The 21,889-nt window shown below is 48.3% G+C and overlaps 1 protein-coding gene and 2 long non-coding RNA genes across 8 annotated transcripts; 2 read left to right on the forward strand and 1 right to left on the reverse strand.

The window, feature by feature from the left end:
* The first annotated feature begins 378 nt into the window (after positions 1–378).
* On the forward strand, positions 379–4,753 carry LOC140612430 (uncharacterized). The gene is made up of 2 exons (XR_012013640.1): positions 379–1,157; positions 3,800–4,753. It is a non-coding gene; the product is annotated as an uncharacterized lncRNA (long non-coding RNA).
* RELA (RELA proto-oncogene, NF-kB subunit) lies at positions 1,393–10,272 on the reverse strand. Of its 6 annotated transcripts, none has more exons than XM_072789905.1 (11): positions 10,119–10,272; positions 9,477–9,503; positions 9,221–9,393; positions 8,932–9,080; positions 8,216–8,307; positions 7,519–7,650; positions 6,360–6,464; positions 5,932–6,144; positions 3,715–3,795; positions 3,547–3,621; positions 1,393–2,774 (listed from the first exon to the last, which is right to left on the reverse strand). In XM_072789905.1, the coding sequence occupies exons 1-11, from the start codon at positions 10,123–10,125 to the stop codon at positions 2,179–2,181; spliced, it is 1,650 nt and encodes a 549-aa protein (XP_072646006.1). In that variant the 5' UTR covers positions 10,126–10,272; the 3' UTR covers positions 1,393–2,178. The 6 variants fall into 6 exon arrangements, with proteins under 6 accessions (XP_072646006.1, XP_072646007.1, XP_072646010.1 ...); XM_072789906.1 differs by having other exon boundaries at positions 9,221–9,372; positions 10,119–10,252; XM_072789909.1 differs by lacking the exon at positions 10,119–10,272 and adding an exon at positions 9,962–10,011.
* Positions 10,236–19,979, forward strand: LOC140612429 (uncharacterized). Its single transcript, XR_012013639.1, has 3 exons — positions 10,236–13,571; positions 18,305–18,406; positions 18,585–19,979. It is a non-coding gene; the product is annotated as an uncharacterized lncRNA (long non-coding RNA).
* Positions 19,980–21,889: the final 1,910 nt, after the last annotated feature.

The raw sequence follows: 21,889 nt of genomic DNA on the forward strand, positions 1-21,889 counted from the left end.
CGTGGACCTGCAGTGGACCTGCAGGGCGGGGGAGGGAGAGATGAAGTTTAGGGATGAAGGAGAGCCTGACTATGCTCTGATGTAAAGGCTCTGACTTTTTAGGCGTAGGCCCGTGCTCCCTTGGCCCCGAGAGAGGTGACTGTGACACTGGGAAAGCTAGGGAGGGGCGTGGCCTGGGCGAGAGGACGGGCTCACTCCTTCCCCTGGGGCCTTAGGCGGCGCGCACCGCTCTCGGCTGTCACCCGCTTCCTCTGGTGAGGAGCCTCCTCACCACTCGTGGTCCAGCTGCAGCCTGGCCACGGCCCGGGTGCTGGGGACCCATCGCGCCCCGCCTCTCGGGGAGCTACTCCGAAGGTTCTCAGGGGTCCTGACCTGACGACCACGCTCGGGACCGCCCATGCGCGGAAGCGCCCCAGGGCCTGGCCCCCGAGTGGCCCGCCCTACTCCAGGCCCCGCCCGTGGCTCCGCCCCCCGGGCCAGAGGCTTGGGGGACGCTCGGCGCTCCCGGCGCTCCCCGGTACCCCGACGCTCCGCGGCCCGCTGGCGTGTTCCAGGCGGCACGCTCCGTGGGAGTCCGCAGCCAGGGCCTGCTGTTCCCAGGGGACGCACTAGCTTTTGAGCAAGCTCCACTGATCACCCGCACGCCTCTGCTTCACCCTCCCACACACCCTCCTGTGCACAGCCCAGAACTTAGATGCCGTCGGACTGTGGGTAGAGGCTTCCCCCGGGCTCCATACCGGCTTCCCCGCAGAAGGCTGTCTGCGCCTGCGCACTTGGAAGGCAGGCTAGCGGGCTGGGCCCTTTCGCGAACACGACTTTACTGCGCCTGCGTGGGGCTGAGCAGGAAGTACTAGAGCTCCGCCGCTTCGGGCTGTGGCCTGGCTTTTGTTTAGGCCTCTCTACGCTGATTTATTTCTTCGGCCCTCGCAGAACAGGATGTCAGAGCATAGACCTTTACCTGGAATCTCCTCTTCCTCAACAGATGTGGACTTTCCCTTGGCCACTCAAGAGATGAAATTCAAACCGTTTTTAAATTCAGAGTCCTTGACCTTTATAGCCTGGCCCCATCCAAGCTTTTCAAGATTGTCTCACACTGGAACGCTGGTAGCGGCTCTGTAAAGACTCTCCTGCCTCTGTTGATCTAAGACCTAAAGCTGGTATGGCCTCTGATGCCCTTCCTGAAACTACTCCATCCCCACAGCCAGTGGGCCCCACTGGGCCTTCTTCTCTATGCTGAGCCCCCACCCACATTAGTTGCCTGCCTTGACCCACGGGCTTTGATCCTCAGACTTCTAGAAGGCACTGTAAATATTCATCCAGCTCTCACTAATGTCCAGCCTGACGTGACCAGCCAAGAGTGTTCGGTTTGCTAAAAGAAGGGAAACCAACGGCCAGCTTGGCAATGAATTTATTAGTTCAGAGTAGAAAGAGCAAGAGTCCAACTGCTTTCATTCTTCAGTAAAAACCGAGCCTCTTGATTGGAGAGCTGCCAGCCTGCCCTCCCCCCTACTCTCCAAACACCTAGCCCTACTATTAAGGCACTTGAGAAAAGGGGGAACAGAAAAGTCTCGGACTGAACCTCCCTGGATCCTGGAAAGGGCCAGTGTTGTCCCACCAGTCCCCCTGGGCCACAGTTGAGCAAGGGAAGAGCTGGTAGAGACCTCTGCTGGGCCAGGGGGACAGGCCCTCAAATGCTGGTGTTAGTTTAAGGACAATGCCAGCACCACAGAGGGGCTGGTAGGGGGCATTATTTTGGCACAAGGTGAGAATGAATCCATGATTTGAGGAAGACACTTGGTGATAAGGCTCTGTGGCCTCAAAGGCCATAGCTCCAGCCCGGCCCTCTCTAGGAGAGTATTAGAAGCTGGAGGGTAGGGATGGGGGCCCCCAGAATTCCTTATAAAGAGAAGGGAGCTGAACATTAGGATAGTGGAAGAGTTTGAGTCCTCCCTGCTCCCCCCTTTCCAGAGAAGTTAATGCTTCTGCTTAAGCACCTCCAAAAAGAGAGACACTGCCAATAAAAGAATAAAATGCACCCCCCCCAAGACATCACCCAAAGAAGGTGGGGGCAGTTGGAGCACATACAACCCCCCCCCCCGCCCCCAGAATCCGTAAGTGCTTGCTTTGGGAGGGCTTCCATCCCCTGCAACCCAGTGCTCTGAGCAGGGTAACACCCACTTAGGAGCTGATCTGACTCAGAAGGGCTGAGAAGTCCATGTCTGCAATGGAGGAGAAGTCTTCATCCCCTGAGAGGAGGCCGTTGGGGAGCCCAGAGGCCCCTACGGGAGCAGGAACTGGGTCAGGGGGCCTCTGGGACCCTGTCACCAGGCGTGTTATTGCCTCAGGGTACTCCATCAGCATGGGCTCGGCTGTGTGGGGGGCCACAGATACACCCTGGTTCAGCAGCTGCTGAAACTCAGAGTTGTCGACGGAGGCCAGGTCTGTGAACACGGCTGGGTCAGCGCTGTTGCCCAGCAGGGCCCCCAGGTCTTCATCAGCATCAAACTGCAGCTGTAGCAGGGCCTCTGTCAGCGTCCCTTCCCCGGCTTGGGTGGTCTTGGGGGCAGGGGGGGCCATGGCCTGAGCAAGGCCTGGGGCTAAGATTGGGGCAGGGGCTGGGGCTGGCGGGGCCGGGGCCAGGATTGGGGCAGGGGCAGGGGCTGATGCCAAGGCAGAGGTCTGGCTTGAGATCTGCCCCGAAGAAAAGACCATGGGGGAGAACTCCTCGAAGTTGATGGTGCTGAGGGATGGCGTAAAGGGATAGGACTGGGGAGCTGGGAGAAAGAGACAGAGAATCAGGGGCCAGAGGAAGCTGTAGAGACCCACCCCGTTGTCTGTGCCCTAGCCCCTGTGCTAGGGATTAGGATCAACACCTCCCTAGGAGCTCCCTGCCAGCACCCTCACTCCTTCCTTTTACTCCATCTGACCTGTGCAGTTCTATCCTCACCCCCTCCTGTGGGGCCCCACAAAGCTCTCCTAGCCTTTAAGAGAAAGGGATGCTGTCAGAGATCAGCTGGTAAAACTTCAAGAGACCAGGAGCCTGGACACTGAGCCCAAGTAGCATCCAGTGTCATGGCCTGAAGCAGGGCACTTTGTTACTCTTTTTTGTTACTCTGCTACCAGCTACCAGCATATACACTCTACTACATTGGAGGGGATTTTGCTTCCCTAATTCGATTGAGAGCTGAGGTCAAAGACTACATTTTTAAACTATCTCCCAAGGCATCCAATATGGGACCTAGCTGACACAGTGGCTCTCAGACCTCAGTGCTCACTAGTGCATTAGCTGCTTCCTGGGCCATGTTTCCAAAGCCTGATTGCACAGGTCAGTAAGGGGCCCGGGAATGCATGTCTTCACCACACCCCAAATGGCTCTGATGTAGTAACTAGGCCTCAAGCCCTGAGAAACATGAGCCCAACAGAGAGCAGGATTCAGACACCTGCTGGTGAAGCTGACTGCTTATCCCCCCAACCCAGAAGGTGTCTAAACCACAGGCTGAACAGATTTGAGCTTGTAGTTCTGGTGGGACAACAGGAAATCCTCACCTGGCTTGGGGACGGAAGTCGTGCTTCGGGAAGGCACAGCAATGCGCCGGGGTGGAGGCCGGGGGTCAGTGGGTCCTGTGGGGTGAGGATGGGTCAGTTCCTAGCCCCCACTTCCTCGTCCCCTTCCCCCATTGGCCACCTCTCTCATGCTCTCCACTGCCCCCTCACCATTGAAAGGACTCTTTTTCATGATGCTCTTGAAGGTCTCATATGTCCTTTTACGTTTCTCTTCAATCCGGTGACGATCATCTAGAAAAGTAATGGGGAGAAGTGGGCCTCGCTCTTTTCAGATGGATCCCCAAGGCTTTCAAAGGACCATCAGGAGGAAGAGGATGAGACAAGCTTTCCGTAAGACCCATTCTCCAAACCCACCCCACCAGGGAGAAGAGCTGCATGATACTTTGACACACAATTGTGAGACTCCCACAGCTTTCTGAGAAGGCCTGTATCAGCTGAATGTGACAGACCAAAGGCCACAGGGATGACTCCAAATGAAGCGGCCAGGCTCTAGGGAACAGGACCCCTCGTGGAGCCCTGTCTCCAGCTTCTTCTCTTACCTGCACTGCCCAGATTCTAGCTCACCCACAGCCTTGATCCAGGCCTGGCCATGATCTTTGTGCTCTGGGGAAGCTGAGGCACGACGGGCTTGCTGAAGACCAACAGAGACCCGTATTCATTTCTGATGGTTGGCTAGCTCAGTCCACAACCTCCAGGACTGCCTTTCTAAGTACTGTGGCATGTGGGGTAACCCCAAAGTACTCAACACCGTCGGTCCAAAGCCAACCTCATCATCTCACCTCAAAAACCTGGTTCTTCCTCCTCCAGTGTCCGCTCGCCACCCATCTTCCCCACCACCCGAACTAGAAACCTTGAAATCATCATCAACATCTTCCTTTCTCTCACTCCCCACTGTCCACTAACATGACACACATTCACCAAGCACCCACCCTGTGCAGGCTCCACTCTGGCCATAGAGGCTATGGCCGGGAGTAAGCAAAGCTCCTGCTCCCCCAGAAGTGGACATCCTAGCTACACGGGGCAGGGACACAACCATATACAATGATAGGAATGCTGAAGAAGAGACACAGGGTGACATAACAGAACCTGAAGTGAGGCTGGAGAGCTGAGTTTAGATGTGGCCATGGGAAGCTCATCATGTAAAGATCTGGGCCAAAGCATTCCAAATAAAGTCAAGAGCTGGAGCACAGGTCCTGAGGACGGACTGAGCTTAGTGTGTTTCAGACAAAAGGGCCTGGGGGCTCACGAGTACCTAGGGAGGACAGCAGCGGAGGGGTCCTTTGCCATCGGCTCCATGAGGTTCACAGCACTTCTCCTGAACCACTGCAGCACCTTCCACCATGGCCTTTCTGCCCTGAGTCTCTCCCTCTCAGCTCCTCTATATACTCCTGCCAGTGTGAGCTTCCAGATCCACTGATATCCCCTCCCCTTGCTTGAACCTTATGTGGCTCCCCGCTGCCTTTAGGATGAAATCTTGGATGAACGCCTCGAGTCTGACACTCAAGGCCCTCCTACCAGCGCCTGATCACTGCCCACTGACAGCTCCCACAAAGTTGCCCCCCAAACACAGTGGGCACCCTCCAACACGCCTGCACCTCCAGGTGCCTGTCCACCTGCCTGGAGAATGCACAGAATTCTGGGTCTTTCTCTACCTTAGATGCTCCCGCTCTGTGAGGCCGTCTCCAGTTCTCTGCACCACCTCCTTCCGGCTCAGGTCATTCTGTCACTTAAGAATCTGTTCTGCAGGTTTGTCTTTCTCATGTGACTGACCTTCCAGAGTGCAGGAAACACACTGCGTTCATCTTTGTATTCCCTCTACCTGCCATGGGCCTTGACACCAAGTGGGTGCTTGGTAATTATTTGTGGCAGGAAATGATGGCTGTTTCAGGGGCTGCTTTCCAAACTCTATTTGACTGCTCTGAGGGCAAGAAAACAGCCTCCGGCTAAACGATGGGCTTTGGATTGAAGATGATGCTGGCTGTTCCTAATGTGGTCAGGTGCCCAAAACCCATGATCATGATCAGATCATGACTATGTGGTAGAGACACACAGTGTGGCGACAGGACCCTAGAGCCAGAGAGCCTGGGTTTAAATACTAACTCTGCAACTATCTCTGTGACCCTGGGCCAAGTTAGATGCTATCTTCCAAAATCAGATTAATTCACTGATAGGCTTGGAATAGGACCAAACAGGTAATAAGGACTCAGTAAGTCTTGGGTATTCTTCCTATCAACTGAGGCAAGAAAGAGGCAGACAGTCCCTGCCCCAGCTGCAGACATTCCTGCCCCGGCCTGGGTGTTTGACCCTCAACTACAGCCTCAGGCGTCCAGCCTGATGGCCCTGTTGCTTCCCTCCCCAGCTGTGTACCTGTGTCTGGTAAGTACTGGAATTCCATGGGCTCGCTGAGCTCCCGATCAGAAGGCCGCCGCAGCTGCATGGTGACACGCACGGGAGCCTGCAGGCTGGGGTCCGCGTAGGGAGGTGTCCGGAATACAATGGCTACTTGTCGGTGTACATCAGCTTGAGAAAAGGAGCCTCGGGCCTCCCAGCCTGGTCCCGTGAAATACACTTCAATGTCCTCTGTGGGAGATGGGGCATCAGTGTGGGTCACCACTCAACTCACACAGCTCACTGCCCCCACAATTGCCGAGACTTGTTTCCCGAGATACATCAATCTGCTGCCCCCGAGGTGTTGGTGGGGAGTGTTTAAAGCCAGCCTCCTGACACTCACCATCTCTGCTCAGCCTTGCCCCTCACCTCCTGCTCCAGAGTCTAGCCCCCTTCTGGGTGTGTACCTTTCTGCACCTTGTCACAGAGCAGGAAGATCTCATCCCCCCCGAGGCAGCTCCCAGAGTTTCGGTTCACTCGGCAGATCTTGAGCTCAGCAGTGTTGGGGGCACCTGAGGGTGTGGGGAGAAAATAAGCCCCCTTCAGAGGTCTCCAGGACCGGCCTGCAGGAGTTGCAATATTCCCTATCCATCCCACAGTCAAGGTTGTCCAGAGCTTGCTGACCATACCTCTGCAGCTGAGGTTCAACCAATCCCATGGCTCCTCACCCCCAACTTATTTGGCAACTATTTCCATACTGGTATCACTATGGACCCAGTACCATTCTAGGAACGGAGAACACGACAAAACTCAAACATCTCTGACCTCATGGAGCTTATAGTCCAGGGAAGCAGTCTGGTCACACCTCTTTCCACCAGACCCAAGCAACCTTCAAGGCCCAGTTTGTGTGGCCACAAACCCTTCCCTCCTGACCTCCACTTCATCCTGGTTTCCTGTCCTAAGGGCTCCAGAGTCCTTTTATTTTCATTCATCCTTGCTGTTTACTTGATTAAAACTACAACTGATCAACATGGGCCCAATTCATCTGTGAACTTTTTTTTTTTTTTTTAAGATTTTATTTATTCATGAGAGACATAGAGAGGCAGAGACATAGGCAGAGAGAGAAGCAGGCTCCATAGAGGGAGCCTGATGTGGGACTCCATCCCAGGATCCCAGGACTCCAGGATCATTCCCTGAGCTGAAGGCAGACGCTCAACTGCCAAGCCACCCAGGCGTCCCCATCTGTGAACTTCCTATGAGCTTCATCATTGAAGTACTACTCTGTAACATCATCTTGTTCCCAGGAGTTCATTTCCCAGAGTCGTTAGTACAGTTACGGGCACACCATCCTCCCATCACGTATTCCAAGTACCTGTCTTCTATCTGACTTCCTGCCAGCCTTGAAGCTAACACCTTAAGGGCAGATCCAGGTCTTCTTTGTCTCATTAACCGCCCCCCCCCAACCCCCACCACAGCCAGCACAGAGCTGGACACAGAAGAGGTGACAAATACACTAGATGCCTGCATGAAGCCAGAGCTCCTCTAGTGGGCCATTCCCCGCCAACCCCTTCCTCCTCACAGGCTTGTCCCTCCCTCTACCCTTCCCATGGCTCTTTGGTCACTTACGGTTGTCAAAGATGGGATGGGAGAGGACAGGTGACAAGCGCAGGGGCCTGCCTGCCGGGTCCCGCACTGTCACCTGGAAGCAGAGCCGCACCGCATTCAGGTCATAGTCCCCACGCTGTTCTTCTATGGGAACTGCCACAAGAATAGACGGTCAGGGGACCGGGAGGCGTGGCAGGGGATGAGGGGGGCAGGGAGCTCTGGACCCGGGAGCATTGTCTGAGGGTGTGTCAAACAGTGGGAGTCCTAAAGGAGGAGAGAGAGAAGATTCTAGACCCATCACTGACCTGTGTGACCCACCTGTGCCCCTGGGTGTTATGCCCCCTCATTGGCTCCCAGTTTCCCCAGTGGTAAATGGGAGTGGGTACTGAATGGGCAGCAAAATTCCATCAGTACTAAGAGTCTTGGCCAATAAGGGAGGTGGCTTGGAAGAACCAGAGAGGGTGGGGGTGCTTCGGACAGGTCTCAGCCTTTGCTCCCTCAGCCCTCAACTTGTTTTTTATTTTATTTTATTTTATTTTTTAAATTTATGATAGTCAGGCAGAGAGAGAGAGAGAGGCAGAGACATAGGCAGAGGGAGAAGCAGGCTCCATGCACCGGGAGCCCGACGTGGGATTCGATCCCGGGTCTCCAGGATCGCGCCCTGGGCCAAAGGCAGGCGCCAAACCGCTGCGCCACCCAGGGATCCCTCAGCCCTCACCTTGGAAGGGGTTGTTGTTGGTCTGGATGCGCTGGCTGATGGCCTGCTCCAGGTCCCGCTTCTTTACACACTGGATCCCCAGGTTCTGGAAGCTGAGTCCCTCTCCATGTATTAGTCCCATTGTCTCTGCCCAGTCTGTTCCTCCCTCCCCTCCCCATTCACCAAATCACCACTGTGCTTCCTATTGTGCTGTAAAGAAACCCACTCTTTACCTTGGCTGACAAGCATCTGTGCCCTGCTGCCTGGGCTCCCTACCCTCAGTAACAGCCGCTTCTTTTCTGTTTCCCAAACACCCTAAACTCACCCCCACTTCAAGACCTTTGCATTTGTTCACTCTGCTTGAAATGTTTTTTCCCATGCTTCTCTGCTCTCCTCACTATTCAAGCCTTAACAGAGAGGCTTTTCCTGACCTCCAACTTGCCGACCTTCCCTCCACCAGTGGGCTATTCTTCCAACCTAACTATGTTATTTTCATCAGTGAAGTTACTTTGGGGGTTCAGAGGTTATTAGGGATCCATTCCTATCCCATGGAGCTCATATCTACTTGACAGTTGAGATGCACAGATGATTTCAAGGCAAAGAGAATCTGCTTGCAAAGCTAGGAGTGAAGAATTCTTCCCAGTGTCCAGAATGGAGTAACACTATAACAGCTACACACCCACCCAGCCTCCCGTCTCCTCACCTCACCCCCCATACCCGGCTGGTCAGGAGTTCACCTGTGGATGCAGCGGTCGGGGCAGAGCTCAGCCTCATAGAAGCCATCCCGGCAGTCTTTCCCCACAAGCTCATGGGGATGAGGCCGGTGAGGGGGGTCCTTGGTGACCAGGGAGATGCGAACTGTCCCTGGCCCCGTGTAGCCATTGATCTGTTCAAAGTACAGAGAACTTCTAGAGACTCCGGGAAGTCCAAACCTAACTCCCAGACACTGCACCCAGCCCCACCCCCCACCTGGAGGCGGCAAACCCACCCTGTGCCCCCCACACCACCACTAACAGTCATGCTGACCTTGATGGTGGGGTGGGTCTTGGTGGTGTCTGTGCTCCTCTCGCCCGGGATGCTGCCCGCTGAGCGGCCCTCGCACTTGTAGCGGAAGCGCATGCCCCGCTGCTTGGGTTGCTCGATGATCTCCACATAGGGGCCAGAGGCCTGGGCGGGCTCTGTGGCCAGACCCGGACCAGCTCCAATCAGGCGGCTGCCCTCCTCGCCCCTAACCCCAGGGCACTCCTCCCCCAATCACCGAGAGGGAAGGCGGTCCACTTACCAGCTGGGAAGATGAGGGGAAACAGGTCTGAAAGGGAGGGAGACAAGGATCAGCACAAGCCCCCTTTCCCCCTTTCCGTCCTTACCGGGGAGCGCCTGCTTCCTCACGGAGAGGACAGAGCGCCAGGCTCCCTCCCCGCCAAGGGCACTGGGGCAGGGCCCGCTCCCTGGAACCTGCGGTGAAACTAAGGGGAAGGGGTGAAGAAGGCAGAAACAGCTGTTTCCCGAGGGAAAACTGGCCAGAGCGCCTTCTCCTTACTGAGGGAAACGGAGTCAGAGGCTGTTCTACTTCCAAAAGGAAAACTACGGAGGGCACCCCCACGCCTCATCCTGAGAGCAAACGGAGTCGGATACACTTTCCCCTAACGAGGAAACGAAGTCAGACCTGCGCCCAGGGCCCCGGAGTGAAGCTGGGCCGAAGCTCCCCGCCACCCCGGAGATTACGGAGTCAAGACCCCGCCACCCAGTGGGGAAACTGAGTCAGACCCTTCAAAGCCCGCCCCGCCCCGCGCCACCATCCGGCCGGCCGCTCCCTGCGCAGCACCCGCCGGCGCAGGAAGGGGCGGAAGGCGGCGCGGGGGCTCCCGTCGCCATCCCCGCGGCCCCGACGCGCCCACCCCGCGGGGTCAGAGGGCGCCCTCACCGTCCATGGCTGGGGTCCCGGGGGCGGGGCCGGGGTCGCAGCTGGGCCCGCGGCGCGCGCTACAGCCAAGCCATTCGCCAGAGGCGGAAATGCGCCGCGCGCGCCCGCCGCCGCGTCACTGCCGGGAATCCGGCCGCGCCTGCGCGCTGCGCCACCTCCGCCGCCGCCGCCGCCGCCGCAGCCCCTGCCGCTGCCGCTGCCGCCGCCACCCTGGGGCGGGGCGGGGCGGGGGGCAACTGTGCCCCGCGCCGACGACGGAGAGGCCGCGCGCCGGACGCCACGGCCCGAGGCTGGGGACAGGTTGCGCCGCTCCGGGGACTAAGAGGCTGCTCGTCCCGACGCCGCTCCGGGGCTGGCAGGGCTGCTGGGCTCCCTCCCCGGTCTGGGCTCCGTCTGGAGGGCGGGCCCGGTGATTACTCACAATGTTTTTAGGGGATTTCGGGGGCCCCCTCCCGCTGATCGGAGGAGTTTGGTGATGTCACCGGGCCCGGTCTGGAGCCCAGCCAGGACTGCTGGCTGCGGCCGCCTGCCCTGCGCAGGGAAAGGCCCGGGCCTAATTCGCCCGCAAAGGCCAGGTGACCGAACTCCACGGGGCTTCTGACCGCTAAAGGTGCCTCTTGGTGGTGGTCGCGGTATAAGCATTTTTTAATTAGCCACCCACCGCCGTGGGGGCGAAGGGGGACGACCTGATCTCTCCACCTGGCAGCGCCTGCACCGTGGGCTTTGTGGAGCCTGCTGCTCGAGGGCGACCCAGGTGGCGCCGCGTCTGCTCCCGCTGGCGAGGGGGCACCTGAGGGCTCTTAGGGTTAAGAAGCCTGTGCGTTTACGGTTCCTCCATACTGTCGGCCCTCGGGGGCGATGGATGGACAAGAGGCGCCCAGGGGTAAATCTTCGGAGCCTCGTCTCTGCAGCCAGATATCCTTCTTAGAAAGTCCGGTACTTCTGGGGCCGCCTAAACCGACAGGGTCATTCCCGCCTCCGCTCGTCTCTCCAGGGCCTACTGCTAGGGTCCAAAGCATTTCCACTAATTACCCACCAAATGACCTCTCAGCGGGTATCTTCCCCAAGGCCGAGCTCAAGGCCAGTATGCGGTGTGAGGGAGGAGGCTGGAATACCCCCCACTCCAGGCTTTTTCCTCATCCCCAAAGGAAGAAGATGCTCGGTGGCAGGCCGTATGTTCTTCCCCAGATGGAGAAAGACCGTTCTAAATTAGGGAATCATGTGGGAATTGGAAAAGACTGGAAATTCTGACTTGCTTTCCCAGGCTCTGAAAAAACAGGAAGAGAAAAGTGAAAACAGTTAACCACTCCTCCCACTCATTTCAGTTTCAACTGTGGCTGGCCCGGATTTGAAGAGTCAGCTCACTTTTTTTGAGGAGGCCGACTTCAGGTTAACAGAATGGATTAATTATAATCTTTGGTTAATGACACAATTATTAATCCTTGCGTGGTCCTCTTTTAAAAATTCACATATACTTGTGACGTAACACACTGAATTGCAGCAAACCTATTGCAAAATTTAAGGGGTTAGGTAGGTAGAACACCCCTGGGACTTGTGTCCACCCATCTGTCCTCACCTATTCATCCCCTCCTTACCCTGGTGTCCCATGTACCATCACCCAGTATTCTGTGTTATTCTCTTGACACTTCTTAAAAAAGAAAAATAATGTAATCATATACATGTCTACACAATATGTTGTTTGGTTTTGATTAGTTTTGAACTTCTAAGAAGAGAGTTATATTACTTGTCCTTCGGTATTTGCTTTTATTACTCAATATATTACTAAGATTCATCTGTTCCATAGTTCATTCACTTTTTACTGCTGTATACTATTCTGTTGTGTAAATATACAACAGTTTATTTATTCATCCTGAGAATGGCCACTTGGGTTTCTAGTTTTTTGCTATTATAAACAATGTTATTAAGAACATCCCTTGAACATGCCCTGGTGTATGTGTATCCAGGTTTTTTTGGATATATACCCAAAAGTGGTTTATTAGGGTATAGAATTTCCCTTTAGTAATTTTCTAAATAAAGCTTTGATTCTCTAGTATCCTTGAAAATTGATCAATAGGCATTTTTTTTAAAGATTTTATTTATTTATTCATGATAGTCGCACGGAGAGAGAGAGAGAGAGAGAGAGGCAGAGACACAGGCAGAGGGAGAAGCAGGCTCCATGCAGGGAGCCCAACATGGGATTCGATCCCGGGTCTCCAGGATCGCGCCCTGGGCCAAAGGCAGGCGCCAAACCCCTACGCCACCCAGGGATCCCAATCAATGGGTATTTTTAAAAAGATTTTATTTATCCACTTGAAAGAGAAAGAGCACAAGCAGGGGGAGGAGCAGAGGGAGAGGGATGAGCAGACTCTGCTCAGTGATTAGCCTGCCATGGGGCTTGATCCCATGACCCTGAAATCACAACCTGAGCTGAGATCAAGAGTCAGAGGCTCGGGCAGCCCAGGTGGCTCAGTGGTTTAGAGCCTGCCTTCAGCCCAGGGTGTGGTCCTGGGGACCTGGGATCAAGTCCCGCATCGGGCTCCCTGCATGGAGCCTGCTTCTCCCTCTGCCTCTCTCTCTCTGTCTCTAAAGAATAAATAAATAAAATTAAAAAAAAAAAAAAAAAGTCAGAGGCTCAGGATACCTGGATGGCTCAGGGCATGACCCTAGAGTTCCTGGGATTGAGTCCCACAACGGGCTCCTTGTATGGAACCTGCTTCTCCCTCTGCCTAAGTCTCTGCCTCTCTCCTGTGTCTCTCATGAATAAATAAAATAAAATCTTAAAAAAAAAAGTCAAAAAAAATTTTTAAAAAAAATCTTAAAAAAAAAAAGTCAGAGGCTCAACTGACAGAGCCACCCAGGTGCCCCCATTTAAAAAAATCGTAATGAATACATAGATTTAAACATACCCAATGTGCTTTGACCTATTAATATTTGATCTATCGTTATTGAAGTTTGAATTGTCCCATCTTTGGCCAGTGGAAAGCTTTTCAACTTTGTTAAGTCCTTTTGACACAATTCCAGAATTCTAGCATCCAAAATCTGGAATTGGAAAGCTTTGCAAGGAGTCCTGGTTCTTCTTAGTAAGAAATGGTATTTAGAGGCCACAGTCTGAGTGCTAATATCAATAAGTATTGACACTGGGTCAGTCATTGGACATCTTTTCAATAAAGAGTCTATATATATAATATGAAACTCATTAAGAGTTCACATTGATCTCCTTTTCAAATTCAGGACTACAGGGTTAGTCCTATAGGGTTAAAAAAACTTAACCTCAAAAAAAAAAAAAAAAAAAAAAAACTTAACCTCAATCATCTTATGTATTTCTCCTGTGTTTTTTTTTTTTTAAATCTCAATTCTCTTTTTACAGAAATAGAACAATCCATCTTTAAGTTCATATGCAGTCTCAAGGGACCCCGAATAGCCAAAACAATCTGGAAAAAGAAGAACAAAGTTGTAAGAGTGATACTTCTTGGTTTCAAAACTTACTACAAAAAATGCTAATCAAACCAATGTGGTACAGACATATAGATCAAAGAAATAGAATAGATAGCCCAGAAAAAGAAACTTTCACATATATGGTTGAATGATTTTTTTAAAAGATTTTATTTATTTATTCACGAAAGACCCAGAGAGAGGCAGAAACATAGACAGAGGAAGAAGCAGGTTCCCTGCAGAGAGCCGGATGTGGAACTCGATCCCAGTACCCCGGGATCACAAACTGACCTGAGCCAATGGCAGACGCTCAACCGCTGAGCGGCCCAGGTGCCCCTGGCTGAATGAGTTTTGATAAGAGTGCTAAGACCATTCAATGAGGAAAGGACAGTCTTTTCAACAAATGGTGCTGGGAAAACTGGATATCCTTCAAAGGAATGAAGTTGGATTCTTAAACTATATACAAAAATTAACTCAAAATAGATTGAAGACTTAAAGAGCTGAAACCATAAAACTTTTTTTAAAAGAGGAGGAGAGAGTGAGGATGGGGTTGGGGGAGGGACAGAGGGAGGTGGAGAGAAAGAATCTTAAGCAAAGTCCATGCCCAGTGTGGAGCCCAATGCCAGGCTCAGTCTCACAACCTTGAGATCATGATCAGAGTTGAAATCAAGAGTTGGACACTTAACCAACTGAGTCACCCAGGTTCCCCAAACCATAAAACTCTTAGAAGAAAGCAGAGGGGAAAATATTCATGACATTCATGGCATTGGATTTGGCAGTGATTTTTTGGATGTGACACAACAGCACAGGGAACGAAAGAAAAATAGTTTTAAAAAATAGGTAAATTGGACTTTATCAAAACTGAAAACTTTTTTGCATCAAAAGACACTATCAACAGAGTAAAAAAGCAACCCACAGAATGGGAAGAAGTATTTACAAGGCATGATCAGCTAAGAATTAGTATCAGAATATATAATGACTCCTAAAACTCAACAACCACTCAAAAACCCAATGCAAAAAATGGGCAATGCACTTAGATTATTTCTCCAACGAAGATATGAAGTGGCCAATATGCACATAAAAAGATGCTCAACATAATACCTATCAGAGAAATGCGAGTAAAACCACAATGAGGGACACCTGGGTGTCTCAGTGGTTGAGTGGCTGCCTTCCACTAAGGCTGTGATCCCGGGGTCTGGGATCAAGTTCTGCATTGGGCTCCTTGCGAGAAGCCTGCTTGTCCCTCTGCCCATGTCTCTGCCTCTCTCTGTGTGTGTCTCTTATGAATAAATAAATCTTTATAAATAAATAAATAAATAAATAAATAAATAAATAAATAAATCAAACCACAATGACATACCACTTCACAACCATTTAGGATGGCTGCTATTAGAGAAACAAAATAACAAGTGTTGGCAAGGATGTGGAGAAATTGGAACTCTTGTGTGTTACTGATGAGAATGTAAAATGGAGCTGTGGAGAACAGTACGGCTGTTCCTCAAAAAATTAAAAAATTAAACAGAATAGCATATATCCAGAATTCCACTTCTGGGTGTATATACAAAACAAATGAAACCAGAAACTCAAACAGGTATTTATATACCAATGTTCATAGCAGCATTACTCACAATAGCCAAAACATAGAAACAACCTAAATGTCCCCAGACAGATGAACGGATTAAAACAATGTGGTATAGACATACAATGGCATGTTCTTCAACCTTACAAAGGAGTGGAATTCTGATATATGCTACAATATAATGTGGATGAAACTTGAAGGCATTATGCTATGTGATATATGGCAGACACAAAAAGAAAAATATTGTATGATTATACTTATATGATTGTACCTAGAATTGTCATGTTCCTAGAGACAGAAAATAGAATGGTGATTACTAGGGGCTGGGGAGAGAGAGGAATGGGGAGTTAGTATTTAGTGAGTACAGAGCTTATGTTGGGAATGATGAAAAGGACTCCAGAAATGGATAGCAGTGATGGTTGCACAACAATGTAAGTGTACCTAATGCCATGGAACTATAGACTTAAAATGGTTAAAATGGTAAATTTTATACAATGCGTATTTTACCCCACTAAAAAATCTGTTCTCAGTGATCAAATCACCAAATACTCATTTGATGTGTTTTACACTATACACAAAACACTCTCAGAATAACAACACCAACTGCCACCAATAAGGTGGTTATTGAAAACAGAAAATATTCTTTGCAGTGCTTGTGCTTAGGTATATATAACCTGGGGGCACATGTCCATGATCAGGTTAAGGTAGCTCGTTTCTAGTTCTAGTTCTACTAAGAAAATGTATGGTAAATGGGTATTAATTTTCTCAAATGCTTTTCCCTCATCTACAAAGATCATATGATTTTTGTCCTTTGTCTGTCAATGTAAAGTATGATGTAGATTTCCTAACAGTAAACGATCCTGTGTTCTTGGGATAAAACTAACTTGGTCACAGTGTGTTATATTGTTGACTTTGATTCCCTGATATCTGAGGAAGGGATTTTACAACTATATTTATAAATGAAATGGCTGTGGCTTTGCCTTTTTTAAATCTTCTCCTCCTGGCCTTGTTTAATTTTGGTATCAAAACTTAGGCACCCTGGGTGGCTCAGTGGTTTAGTGCTGCCTTCAGCCCAGGGTGTGATCCTGGAGACCTGGGATCGAGCCCCATGTCGGGCTCCCTGCATGGAGCCTGCTTCTCCCTCTGCCTCTGTCTCTGCCTCTGTCTCTGTCTCTCATGAATAGATAAATAAAATCTCTAAAAAAAAAAAAAAAAAAAAAAAAACTGTACCAGCCTCAGAATGACTGGAGGAAAAATCCCCCTCTTCTATTCTCTTGAAGAATCCATATAAATTTGGAATGATTTACTCCCTGAAAGATAGGTAAAACACACCAGTAAAACTGGCTGTGGCTGTTATTTTTTCAGTACACTTTCTTTATTTTAACCTTTTAATCATGAACATTTTCACATGCACTCAATGTTAGAGAGAATGGCATAATTAACTCACACATACCCAGCCTTTAGCTTACATAAGTTATTGACATTCCTGTTTTTGCTCCATCTCTGTCCTCACTGTTTTAGGGGGTGGTGGAGTATTTAAAAGCCACCATTACATTAACTCATAAATACAGAATTATGTATGTCTATGTCTAAGGATTTATTGTTTTAAAAAACCAACATTTTTGTGGAAAAAAATGTTCTTTGTTTCTTCAGTATAAAGGAATCTTTAGTATTTATAGGACTATTCCACTTTTTTGAGTCAATTTTGAAGGCGTATTTTCCTAGGAATTTATCTAAATTCTTAAATCTATTGGTATTAACTGATGACAGTTCTCTTATTATCTTTTTAACATCTGCTGTAACTATAGTTATGAGTCACCCAGGTTCCCCAAAAGAGAAAAGTTATCTCTTTTCATTCATTATGCTATTTACTTGTACATTCTATTTTTCTGTATACACCTTGCCAGAGGTCTTTGAGAATCTTTTCCTATGCTTCATATGCTTATTAGCTATCCATATATCTTTTTTAGTAAAGGATCTATGCAAATATTTGTCTATGTAAAAAAATGAGTGGATATTTTAGAATTATAAGAAGTTTTACACATTCTTTTTTTCTAAGGTTTTATTTATTTATTCATGAGAGACACAGAGAAAGAGTCAGAGACACAGGCAGAGGGAGAAGCAGGCTCCCTGCAGGGACCCTGATGTGAGACTCCATCCCAGGATCCTGGGATCATGCCCTGAGCTGAAGGCAGACGCTCAACCGCTGAGCCACCCAAGTGTCCCAGTTTTACATATTCTAAACACAAGTGCTGTTGAATGTGTTTTACAAATATTTCTCCCAGTCTGTGTCTTGCCCTTTCATTTTCTTTTTTTTTTAAGATTTTATTTATTTATTCATAGACACAGAGAGAGAGAGAGAGGCAGAGACACAGGCAGAGGGAGAAGCAGGCTCCATGCAGGGAACCCGATGTGGGACTCGATCCCCAGTCTCCAGCATCACACCCCAGGCTGCAGGCGGCGCCAAACCGCTGCGCCACTGGGGCTGCCCCCCCCCCCCTTTTTTTTTAAGATTTTATTTATTTATTTGAGAGAGAGAGATAGCGAGAGAGGGAGAAAGAAAGAGAGAGCAAGAGCAGGGGGTAGGGACAGAAGCAGGCTTCTCCCAGAGCAGGTAGCCCACTCTGGGCTCTGGGCTCAATCCCAGGACCCTAGGATCATGACTTGACCCGAGGGCAGATGCTTAACTCACCCAGGCGCCCCACCTTTTCATTTTCAAAACAATATTGTTTGCAGAATAAAACATTTACATTTTGCTGAAGTCCATGAAGGTATTTCATTCATTTTGGTCATATTTAAGAAATCTTTGCCAAATCCAAGGTCACTATGGTTTTCTCCAATTTTTTTTTTTAAAGATTTTATTTATTTATTCATGAGAGATACAGAGAGAGTGTGAGAGGTAGAGACACAGGCAGAGGGAGAAGCGGGCTCCATGCAGGGAGCCTGACGTGGGACTCGATCTGGGGACTCGATCTGGGGACTCATCTGGGGACTCCAGGATCACACCCTAAGCAGAAGGCAGGCGCTAAACCACTGAGCCACCCAGGGATCCCCAGTTTTCTCCATTTTTTTTCCTAAAACTATTCAGTTTTAGCTCTTACATTTAGGTCTATGATCCATATTGGGTTATTTGAAGTAAGGGTGTACTTTCCCTTCCCCCTTTTTTTTCATACAGCTATCCAATTGTTTCAGAGCTATCTGTTGGAAAAAATTACCCTTTCTTCATCGAGTCCCTTTAGCACCATGTTGAAAACCAATTGGCCAATACATATCTCAGGTACTTTTGGATTTTCTATTATGTTATATGTGTCTTATGTTTATTTTTATGCCAGTACCACAGAGTCTTGATTATAGTAGCATTAGAATAGATCTTGAAAACAGAGTGTAAGTCCTCCAACTCTCCTCTTTTTTTACATTTCTTTCCATCTCCTTATTTTTTTATTTTTATTTTTTAGATATTATTTATTTATTGAGACACAGAGAGAGAGAGAGAGGCAGAGACACAGGCAGAGGGAGAAGCAGGCTCCACGCAGGGAACCCGACATGGGACTCGATGCCAGATCTCCAGGATCACACCCGGGCTGCAGGCGGCACCAAACCACTGTGCCACTGGGGCTGCCCTCCATCTCCTTATAAATGTTAGAATCAGCTTGTTAATTTCTATAAAACAGCACCGAATCTATAGATCACTTTGGGGAACATTGACGTCTTAATATCAAGTCTCTCAGTCCATGATTATGGTATGATCTACACTTGGTTAGGTTTTCTTTAAATTTTTATGCAATGTCATAGTTCTTAATGTTCAAGTCTTGCACATCTTTTGTCAAATTTATGTCTAGGTATTCAACATTTTATGGTATTTTAAATTTTTGATTGTTGCCAGTTTATAGAAATATTAATTAATTAATTTATTTGAGAGAGAGAGAGAGAGCACGTGCATGTGCACTTGCATATGGGGATTTGTGAGGGGAGGGACAGAGGGGGAGAGAGCCTTAAACAGATACCTCGTTGAGCATGGAGCCCAACATAGGGCTCAATATCATGTCCCTGAATCCATCCGGGCTGAAACCAAGAGTCAGATGCTCAACCAACTGTGCCACCCAGGTGCTCTGAAATATAATTTATTTTTGAATATTGCATCCCAGTTTGATAAACTCATATTTTGTTCTGGTAGCTTTATTGTAAATTCCTTAGGATCTTCTACATAGATGATCATGCTGCAAATAAAGTCAGTTTTGCCTTTTCCTTTTTTTTAAAAAAAAGATTTTACTTATTTATTCATGAGAGATACAGAAAGGGAGGCATAGACATAGGCAGAAGGAGAGGCAGGCTCCCTGCCGGGAGTCCAATGCGGAACTTGATCCCTGTACCTGATCTCGGGACTCTGGGATCACATTCTGAGCTGAAGGCACTCAACCACTGAGCCACCCAGGTATCTCTGCCTTTTCTTTTCTAATCTAGATGCCTTTTAATCTCTTCCTTCCTCCCTCTCTTCCTTCCTCCCTCTCTTCCTTCCTCCTTTCTTTGCTTTCTTGCTTTCTTGTTCTAGCTAGAACCTCCAGTATAAGTCTGAATAAAAGTGGTGGCAGTGGACATCTTTACTTTTTCCCAGATCTTAGGAGGAAAGCATTCTCTTTCATCAAGTAAAATGTTTGCTGCAGGTTTTTTATAGATGCCTTTAATCAGGTTAAGGACATTCCTTTCTATTACTACTTTGCTGAGAAGTTTTATCATTATTATTGGATTTTGTCAAGTGCTTTTTCTACATCTATTGAGATGATCATCTTTAACTTCAAAAAGTGTTAATGTAAAACAATATCTGAACTGCCTCATTCACTTCCCTACAATAAAAAGACCTTAAAAAACTCTTTGGTTTTTTGTCTTACCCCTCACGATCAATATAGAATTGTAGCAGAATATCTCAGATTCACTTTTTGTTTTAATTACATCAGGTAGACACTATTCTTATTGCTCTAAGCATCTGTGTTTATATGGATTTAACTACATGTATGCACTTTTATAGTTGGTCATTCCTTCTCACAACTCAAGTCACCCTTCTAGGATAATTGTCTCTCCTCTTGAAACATATCTTTTAAAAGATCCTTGTACATATTTCCTGCTATTAAGCTCTTAATTTTTGATTATCTGCAAATGACTTCATTTTACCCTCATTCTTGAAAGATAATTTTGGTAAGCACACAATTCTCTCTTGGTTATCCTCTCAATATTTTACAGATTGTCTTGTGGCTCCCTTTGTTGTGTTGAGAAGGTTGTTATTATTCTAACTCTTATTTCTTTATTAGAAATCCATCCTGGGATGCCTGGGTGTCTCAGCGGTTGGGCGTCTGCCTTTGGCTCAGGGCATGATCCTGAAGTCCCCGGATTGAGTCCCACATTGGGTTCCCTACATGGAGCCTGCTTCTCTCTCTGCCTGTGTCTCTGCCTCTCTGTATGTGTGTCTCTCATGAATAAATAAATAAAAATCTTTTTTTCTAAGAAAAGAAATCTATCCTTTCTTTTTGGCTGATTTTAGGATCTCCTCTTTTTTTTAAAGATTTTATTTATTTATTCATGAGAGACACACACACAGAAAGAAAGAGAGAGAGAGAGAGGCAGAGACACAGGCAGAGGGAGAAGCAGGCTCCATGCAGGGAGCCCGATGTAGGACTTGATTCCAGGTCTCCAGGATCACGCCCTGGGCTGAAGGCGGTGATAAACCCCAGAGCCACCGGGGCTGCCCTCCTCTTTGTCTTTGATATTCCAGTAGAATCTGTCTAGGCATTGATTTCTTTCTACTTAACTTCCTTGGGATAAATTATGTTTTTCAGATCTGTGGATTGATGTTTTTCATCAGTTTTGAAAACTTTATATCCATTATCTCTAAATATATTACCTTTCCTCTATGCTCTCTCTATATTCTTTCTGGGACTTATTAGTAAAATAACTAGATAGGCCTCAGGGGAAAAAATATTTGCAACATATATAACTAAGAAGGTCCTTATACCCAGAATACATAAGTAACTCCTCAAAGCCAATGATAAAAAGAAAAACAATAAAAATGGCAAAAGAATTGAACAGAGGGCAGCCCAGGTGGCTCAGCGGTTTAGCTCCGCCTTCTGTTCAGGGTGTGATCCTGGAGTCCTGGGATCAAGTCCCCCATGGGGCTCCCTGCATGACGCCTGCTTCTCCCTCTGCCTGTTTCTCTGCCTCTCTCTGTCTCTCTCTCTGTCTCTCATGAATAAATAAATAAAATCTTTAAACAAAAAAAGAATTGAACAGAAACTTCACAAAAGAACATACACAAAGAATTGTCAATAAACACACAAAAGAGTATTCATCAAGAGTCATCAAAGAACTGCAGATTAAAACTATACTAAGATACCACTATAATATATACTAAAATAAAAAAAAACATCAAATGAGGAAGAGGATGTGAAGCAACTTGAACTCTTGCTGGTGAGAATATAAAGTGGTACAACAATTTTGGGGAACTGTTTGGCACTTGTAAAGTTAAATATACATTCACCCACTCTATGACCAGCAATTTCACTCTCATGTATTTTCCAAAAATGAATTTTAAAAAATGATTTCACAAAATATACAAGGGTGTTTAAAGCTTTTTCATAATACAAAAAAAAACCCTGTAAATTACTTAAATGTCCATCAGTAATAATTTATTTGTGAATGGATAAACAAGTTGTGGAATAGTCACACGATGGACTACAGTTATTGCACCTTGCACTTTCTGCCATGGAAAAGC

This window comes from Canis lupus, chromosome 21, assembly GCF_048164855.1.
Source record: "Canis lupus baileyi chromosome 21, mCanLup2.hap1, whole genome shotgun sequence".
In the NCBI taxonomy this organism is placed as follows: domain Eukaryota; kingdom Metazoa; phylum Chordata; class Mammalia; order Carnivora; family Canidae; genus Canis; species Canis lupus.